The sequence below is a fragment of the Nothobranchius furzeri genome, chromosome 1, assembly GCF_043380555.1.
Source record: "Nothobranchius furzeri strain GRZ-AD chromosome 1, NfurGRZ-RIMD1, whole genome shotgun sequence".
In the NCBI taxonomy this organism is placed as follows: domain Eukaryota; kingdom Metazoa; phylum Chordata; class Actinopteri; order Cyprinodontiformes; family Nothobranchiidae; genus Nothobranchius; species Nothobranchius furzeri.
The window spans coordinates 29,786,229-29,795,069 of record NC_091741.1 but is presented as its reverse complement, the minus strand read 5'-3'; the positions used below and the strand labels follow the sequence as shown (position 1 = coordinate 29,795,069).

General features: G+C 48.8%; 1 protein-coding gene across 4 annotated transcripts in view; it reads right to left on the bottom strand.

The window, feature by feature from the left end:
- Nucleotides 1-346: 346 nt before the first annotated feature.
- The window catches only part of nrg2b (neuregulin 2b), a 122,016-nt gene continuing 113,521 nt past the window's right edge, over nucleotides 347-8,841 (bottom strand). For 3 of the 4 annotated variants that reach the window (XM_070551141.1, XM_070551163.1, XM_070551204.1), the window contains 2 exons: nucleotides 4,172-4,355; nucleotides 347-3,402 (listed from right to left, as the gene is read on the bottom strand). In XM_070551141.1, coding sequence (XP_070407242.1) covers nucleotides 2,926-3,402; nucleotides 4,172-4,355 — 661 coding nt within the window. In that variant the 3' untranslated portion in view covers nucleotides 347-2,925. The remainder of the gene's footprint in view (nucleotides 3,403-4,171; nucleotides 4,356-8,841) is intronic. The other variant, XM_070551180.1, reaches the window with a different exon arrangement.

Sequence of the window (8,841 nt, the reverse complement as noted above, 5' to 3'; positions counted from 1 at the left end):
GTGTGTGTGTGTGTGTGTGTGTGAGTGTGTGTGTGTGTGTGTGTGTGTGTGTGTGTGAGTGTGTGTGTGAGTGTGTGTGTGTGTGTGTGTGTGTGTGAGTGTGTGTGTGTGTGTGTGTGTGTGTGTGTGTGTGTGTGTGTGTGTGTGTGTGTGTGTGTGTGTTGGGATGCGCTCTGATTTAACAGAGAGGTGCATGAGTTCAGTGTGTGAATGCTGCCCTCTAGTGGGCAGGTGTGACACCCTCATTCTTGCCTTCACACAGCATCTCTCACTTTGTTGAGTAAAGCATAAAAAGTCCGGCTAACAGAGGACCGGGAGGCTCAGAGATGACAGGACTGTTCCAGAATGGTAGGAATAAAGTTTTTATTTTTCACATGAAGGGGTGGTTTTGGATTTTTCTTCTTTTACAAGTAGCATGTTTTGGATAAAACTTGCAAAAAATCTTCTAGCATATTCCAAGAATAATGGACATGAAGAGAATGAAATTTATTGCTGAATGTTTAAAATGAAGACATATTCTTATTTTAATTCTTTTATTTTTTTAACCGAGTGGAAAAACAATTTTGCTTGCTGCTTTTTCCATGCACCCAACTACCAGTACCACTAGGACATGCAAGGGCTTGGGTCGGGGGGGAGGGGGAGGCTGAGAGGAGAAAAGGTCAGAGGGGAGGGAGTCAAGAGAGGGAAGAGGGGAGGGAGGAGGAGAGAAGGAATAGGGAGGTAAAAAAAAAGACAAACTGCTTGACAAACAAACATGGAAGGGCTGTGTGTTGGAGTGTGTGTGTGTGTGTGTGTGTGTGTGTGTATGCAGCAGGTGGGTGGGAGGAGAAAGACGGTGGGTTCATTAATAACTCTACAAGCTCTACAAGCACACTATCCTCACTTGCATGTTCCCATGTTGTGAATCCCAGATTGTTTACAGTAATAAAAACTTTGGGCCCAGACCCAAACACTACTCGGGTACATCTCTACTGGGACGCCCTCGAATCGGAGGCATCTGACGTCTTTTAACGGTACTCTCTATGTGATCCATGCGTTGCCTGTGTTAGAAAACAACTCTAGTTGTTGTGAGCAAACTCAAACAGGGAGCCGGACGGGTTGTCCTCAGCGAGCTTGAACGGGTTTCTAGGGTCTGGAGTGGAAGGGACCGGTTCAGCCCAGTGTCGCTGGGCTGCTCGGCGTGCTCCACGCGAGCGTTAAACTGATCTGCTGGTAGGTTCGGTAGGTCCAACGAGGATGAGGAAGACAGGAAGGTGAGAGGGGTCGGGGGGAGGGGACACAGAGACAAATCACTCAGTCGTTGTGACGAAGCTAAAGACGTTCAAGCAATAAAAACCAGAGTCTGGGTCACGCACCGTTATTTGGCTGTGAGCGAAACAAAGCGCGTTCTCTAGCAGCGGGTGTGACGTCGCTTGTGTTTAGCTGTTTTAAACCCACTCCATAGCTGTGCCATCACTAGTGTGGTAACACGTGGGGATGGCTCTCCGTGTTCACGACTGGACCGGCGACGGTTCTCCGGGGATTGGACCCAGAATGACATCCTCCTCTCAAGGCGGGTTTGGGGGTGAGGCAGAATCTCTAGCTAGGCCCCCGAATCAGGGAGAACAGATGTGGTCTCTGCAAAACGTTTTCATTTCTTCTTTTTTATTTCACCATCAACACTGTGGGTCACACACACACACACACACACACACACACACGCATGTTCACTAACACACAACTTTCTCATTCTTGGTGTTCCCAAACGTCAGCTTCCTACTTTTGTGAGTGAGCGCAACAAAAGGAAGATGAAGACATGAGGATCTGGCCCTGTGGACTGAACAGCGACTGAGATGATGTGCTCTCTCTGCTGTGAGTCGTTTGGCTGTGATGCGATGGGGAAATCCTGAGACACAGTGCGGCTCTAAGCTGCTGGCATAGGAAACGGGCGGGCTAGGCAGTCCACGGGTGGCCAGAGTCAGGCTGGATTACAACTGGATTGGTTGGGTTGGGTTTGGATTTGCAGCTCCCTGACCAACGGCTGCTCGCAGACGGAGGTGCTTACAGTGCAGCGGAGCTTCTGGCAGCATGACGATTGGTGGGAAGAACATGTTCAGTCTAACAGGAAACCACGACCACCGAGGTGAACACAGGCCCCAACCAATGAGGCAGGTCTCAAACACACACACACACACACGCACACACACTGCAGTGACAGCACCACCTACACAGGAATCTGAAGCCACCTTCCCTCAGCAACAACCAAACACCTTCTGTTCACAGAAACTACAACGAATGACCGACAGGCAGCGGACGAGGACAGTAATGACCGATGGGCGTCCGTCAGAGACTCTACCCTACACACCCGGTTGCGTCTAAACGTCTCTGTGAAGCGAGCGAGTTGTCGTATTCATGTAAACAATCACCTTTAACACGGAAAGAATCAATATTGCATGATGACATAATCTGATCACAGTTCAAAAAGAGGAAGATCCCAAATCAGAAAGAAAAGCAACAGGAAGGAAGAGGGTTGGTCTCTATAAAAATGAGGCGTCTTCATAAGAAAAGCTACAAAAACTCAACGGGACCTCCGACTTCAGCATACAGCAAAAGGCACCACAATATTATTCTATTAATCTAACTTGTGAAAAAATTGGCACGTAGTTCTCATATTTTTCATCTCTCGTAATGCTGTAAATCAAAAAACTTTACATATAAATATCCCCCCGTTATCAAAAAAGTCTTTGCTGTTAGCTAGTAGACAATTTTTGCTGAAATGAAAATAAATATTTCATTTGTTTAGAATATCTGTCTGTTATACAAAATAAAAATATTTCTCCTAGGTGAGGGTCTCTAGTCCACTGGCTGTGTGAAGGACGAGGGGGAGTGTGAGAGGTGGGGGGCGTGGCAGGGGTGTACGGGTGGGCGTCGGAGGGAGGTCCAGTCTTAAAGGGGCATGTTGTCGGCCTTGCAGCGCTGCGTCTGGGAGCTGCGGCTCTGCCCGTTGCTGCGCGTTCCAGGCCGACTCAGCCCGCGGTGAGTCCGTGTGTCCGCACCAGAGGATGAGCGGAACCCCGAGGCTGTTAGGGGCGGGTCCATGTTCATGTTCTGCATACTTAAAAAGGGTGTACTCTCCCCGTGACCATCCTCTTCCTCTTCCTCTTCTTCCTCCTCTTCTGACTGGCTCAAGCTCTGTGAGCTGTAGTCCCGTAGTCCCGCTGAACACTGCGAGATGTGTCCATTGAGGCGGTTGCGTCGGGGGCGGCGCCGGCTCTGGATTGGTTCCCGCGAGGACGCGTACTCCTGCGTCGTCTCGTAGGCCTCGTCATCAGGTAGATGGTAAGGACTGGACGGTAGACTGCCTGTGCTCTCTGTCAGGTAGGGTCGCCGAGGGCGACGAGGCTGCCTGTACAAACTCCCGTCCTGACACAAAAGAAAGTGAGAAATTCAACAAATGTAATGTCAGCGGAAAACAAAAATGGTCAGAGTTATGTTTAAAGACCAAGTTTACTGATTTTTTTTCAACACATGTGCAGTGGATGCCTTGTGAGTCAATCTCTGTGGGGAACAAAGCTCTGGCGCTCCTGTTCCAGTAAGCAGAAGTTAGTAGCAGACGGAAGAATTTGCACTCTTATTTCCTGATATTTGGACATCTGGCCTCCGATTGGCTCACAGCAACACCACTCAACCGCTGATTCTGTTTTCTCTGCAACGTTGATGTTTTATCTTCACAAGTAACACAAGCCCGGAGGAGTTCTGCTGTGTGGTGGAGTAGCTAATGCTAACGGTTAGCTTCTACTAGCTGTTTCCTGGACGCCAAACCAACAACAGCCTTCCTGTGAGTCAAGATGGGCGAGTCCACAAATGTTAATGTCGACGTTCCGACGTGCTAATGTCACCGTTTCCAAACTGAGCATTTCCTCATCTGTTTTCTTTCTGCAGCTAAAGCAGGAAGTAGGGACAGAGGAGTATTTTCACATTTAGCCTGCATGTTGAGCTCAAAGTCAACAAAATCAAGTAAAAAACAGTTTCTTACTGAACTTAGTAAAAAAAAAAAGTCAAATTAGAAAACATGGATGTGAGGCAACAAGTTGCTTTATTGGTCTTTTCAATAAATCTGTCATCTGTTTCTAAACCCGATGAAATAACTGCATGACATGATGTGACCATCAACCCGCTTTTGCCTACATACATCTGGACATCTCAGCAGTGGCTGGTCATCATCCCTGCGGTAGGCAGCAGCAGCGGGGGGGAGGGAGAGAGCGTGGCTTCTGTTGGGTGAGGTGATCTGGAAGGTGGGTACCTGGGGTGGTAGCGGGGGGTAGTGAAACTCCACAGGAGAGAGCCGTGCCGGTGTGGTCAGTGCAGACACATACCTGCATGAAAACCATGACATCATGTTAGCAGTGGCGTGTGAGTCTGTCAACGCGTCTCTGGGATGGGAGCTGCCTCTGCGTCTGACAGGAATGTTGATCCCAGAAAAGTTTCTCTCTCTCCAAGGTTAGAAAATATTTTAAAATAAAATAATAAAGTGTTTTTTCCCCAGTTAATCTGATCTGGACTTGATGTAAAATAAAAACTGAAACTTACATCTTCTAATGTGGAACTACTAAATTAAAAACACATGTAAAACACTCACACAAGACATCTAAGCAAGTATTCCTGGTGTGGGAAGATGACTCTTTTATAACCAATAAATACATAAAATGGCTTGTCATAACTTATTTAAAAGCACTCTTGATTACAGAATATGACAGCTTTCCACAGAACCAGCGTGTAGGTCACTGCTGCTGCGGATTAAAACGGCTGCTTTTTTAAAGCCCCAGTGTGTAATATTTTAACCTGTTTACTATCAAATTATGTGTATCCAGTTCACAGACGTGTCCTTTATCATTCATATTTCCTGAGCTACTGATGCCTCATGCAAGACATTGAAAAAAAGCATGCAAATGTATTAATCCATCCATCCATCCTTCCATCCATCCATCCATCCATCCATCCATCCATCCATCCTTCCATCCATCCATCCATCCATCCATCCATCCATCCTTCCATCCATCCATCCTTCCATCCATCCATCCATCCATCCATCCATCCATCCATCCTTCCGTCCATCCATCCATCCATCCATCCATCCATCCATCCAACTATCCATCCATCCATCCATCCATCCATCCATCCATCCATCCATCCATCCATCCATCCATCCATCCATCCATCCATCCATCCATCCATCCATCCATCCATCTTGTAACAGAATGAAATGACTGTTTTTTCCCTCCTCTGCACAGGACTAGTCTGCATGAGATATGGTCTCGAGTTCTCATGCATTCGCTTCTAACCTGCTTATTTTCAGCTCAACAGAAGAATGAAGAATGAACTCTTTTCTTTTAATTAATCAAAGAACTCTTTCTTAATAAAGCTAATCCATCAAAGTGTTAGTCAATAAATAAGATGTGACCGATCTGTGAAATCAAAATATTAATTACTTTATTATAATCCTATAGAATATAAAAGTAATATGACTTTAAATGTTCCAACAGAACTCATTTCACGTAGCGTTAAAAGACATGACACATTACTTTCACTGATCCAATCAGAATCTGACAGATCTGAGGGAGGTGTGGTTTTGGTGGTGTTTGGTAACTCTGTCATGTTTTCATTCGACCGTAAACCAAAACATCAGAAGTATAAAACTATGCCCACGTCATCTCTAACGCCAGTTCAAAGCGTTCTAGAGAAGTTGTCGGAGTGGCCAATCCGTAACTTTCCTCTTCAGCCGAAAGAACCAACGACACGCTGGATAAAATCTGTTGCTGTTCCACCTGCTGCAACGGTTCCTTTCAGAATAAAATGATAAATGAGCCACACTTGTATAGCGCCTCTCAGAGTAAGGACTCCAAAGCGCTTTACACTACAGTGTATCATTCATCCATTCACACACTCATTCACACACTGGTGGTGATGAGCTACGATGTAGCCACAGCTGCCCTGGGGCGCGCTGACAGAGGCGAGGCTGCCGAGCACAGGTGCCACCGGTCCCTCCGACCACCACCAGCAGGCTAGGTGGGTTAAGTGTCTTGCCCAAGGACACAACAGCAGAATTCTCTGTCCGGAGCCAGGATCGAACCTGCAACCTTCCGATCACTGGACAACCCGCTCAACCTGTTGAGCTACTGCTGCCCCAAAGCTGAACAATCAAGACCCAAGCTCGGGTCTCACCAGACGGCAACAAATTGTCATGACCCGGAAGTGTCTCACAGTCTGGACTGGTCGGCAACCATTTCCTACCAGCTCGGTTCCAGAGAAGGTCAAGCTGGACCTCGACATTCCTGATCTAAAGGGGACTTCCCGAAGGGTAGAAAGACCGGCAAATGGCGTCGAATGTGTTTATGAATCTCCTAACCAAAGCTTAACGCAAAGACATCACCTTCAGTTCCTGTCAGAACTAATCGCAGCTCCGGATTTGCTGGTTCTGATCAACATCACACGTCATCCATCCACCGTCTCATCCACATTAGTTACACCGTACATTTAGTGTTTAAAGTTATTCTAGTTTAAGTTGTTACTAATAAAATTCTTAACTTTTAAACTTGACTCTCTCTCTTCTGTTGTCTCTGAGTGAATACGAAGCTGTTATCTAATCCCTGCAATAAAAAGATCCAATCTTCTGGTTTAAATAACCTCACAGATCCGTAAGGTGGATTTCATATTTCCTATGGAATCCTACGCCTTATGGCTTATTAAATAACACGTAATTTAAATTCATTACAGTTGAAACTTCACTATTAAATAACATGTAATTTAAATCATAACAATTTTCATCTGATAATCCGGAGTCGGGTCGCAGGGGCAGCAGCCTAAGGCGAGAGGCCCAGACTTCCGTCTCCCCAGCCACTTGGCCCAGCTCCTCCGGGGGAATCCCAAGGCGTTCCCTGGCCAGGTGAGAGGCATAGTCTCTCCAGCGTGTCCTGGGTCTACCTTTAGGTCTCCTCCCAGTTGGACGTGCCCAGAAAACCTCACCAGGGAGGCGTCCAGGAGCCATCCTGACCAGATGCCTGAGCCACCTCAACTGGCTCCTCTCAATGTGGAGGAGCAGCAGGTCTACTCCGGGCCCCTCCCGAATGACCAAGCTTCTCACCCTATCTCTAAGGGAGAGCCCAGCCGCTCTTCGGAGGAAACTCATTTCGGCCGCTTGTATCCGCGATCTCGTTCCTTCGGTCACTACCCAAAGCTCATGACCATAGGTGAGGGTAGGAACGTAGATCGACCGGTAAATCGAGAGCTTCGCCTTCTGACTCAGCTCTCTCTTCACCACGACAGACCGGTACAACGCCCGCATCACTGCAGATGCAGCACCAATCCACCTGTCGATCTCGCGCTTCAGCTTTCCCTCACTCGTGAACAAGACCCCGAGATACTTAAACTCCTCCACTTGGGCCAGGACCTCATCCCTGACCTGGAGAAGGCATTCTACCCTTTTCCGACTCAAGACCATGGTCTCAGATTTAGAGGAGCTGATTCTCATCCCAGCTGCTTCACACTCAGCTGCGAACCGCTCCAGCGAAAGCTGAAGATCACGTTCTGATGAAGCCAACAGGACCACATCATCTGCAAAAAGCAGAGACCTGATCCTCAGGCCACCAAAACGGATGCCCTCCACACCTTGGCTGCGCCTAGAAATCCTGTCCATTAAGGTCATGAACAGAATCGGTGACAAAGGGCAGCCTTGGCGGAGTCCAACTCTCACTGGGAATGAGCCCGACTTACTGCTGGCAATGCGGACCAAGCTCTGACACCGGTCATACAGGGACCTAACAGCCCGTATCAGAGGTCCTGGTACCCCATACTCCCGGAGTACCCCCCACAGGGCCCCCCCGAGGGACGCGGTCAAACGCCTTCTCCACATCCACAAAACACATGTAGACTGGTTGGGCAACTTCCCACGCACCCTCCAGGATCCCCCTAAGGGTATAGAGCTGGTCCAGTGTTCCACGGCCAGGACGAAAACCACATTGCTCGTCCTGAATCTGAGGTTCAACAATCCGACGGACCCTCCTCTCCAGAACCCTGAATAGACCTTACCAGGATGGCTCAGGAGTGTGATCCCCTGTAGTTGGAACACACGCTGCGGTCCCCCTTTTTCAATAAGAGGACCACCACCCCAGTCTGCCAGTCCAGTGGGACTGCCCCCGATGTCCACGCGATATTGCAGAGCCGTGTCAGCCAACACTGCCCCACAACATCCACAACATCCAGAGCCTTAAGGAACACTCACCGAACTTCTCCCATACCCGGGTTTTTGCCTCGGCGACCACCCGAGCCGCGTTCCGCTTGGACTGTCAGTACCCGTCAGCTGCCTCTGGAGTCCCACAGGCCAAAAAGACCTGATAGGACTCTTTCTTCAGCTTGACAGCATCCCTAACCGCCGGTGTCCACCAGCGGGTTCGGGGGTTGCCACCATGACAGGCACTGACGATCCTGCGACCACAGCTCCAGTCGGCCGCCTCAACAATGGAGGCACGGAACAGGGTCCATTCAGACTCAATGTCCCCCGCCTCCTCCGGAACATTTTGGAAGTTCTGTCGGAGGTGGGAATTGAAGCTCCTTCTGACAGGAGACTCTGCCAGACGTTCCCAGCAGACCCTCGCGATCCGTTTTGGCCTGCATGGTCTGACCGGCATCCTCCCCCACCTTCTGAGCCAACTCACCACCAGGTAGTGGTCAGTTGACAGCTCTGCCCCCCTCTCTTCACCCGAAGGGTCCAAGACATGCGCCCTAAGGTATCCTGGTGCCAAGAGCACATATGGACACCTTTATGTCTGAACATGGTGTTCATTATGGACAATCCATGACCGGCAC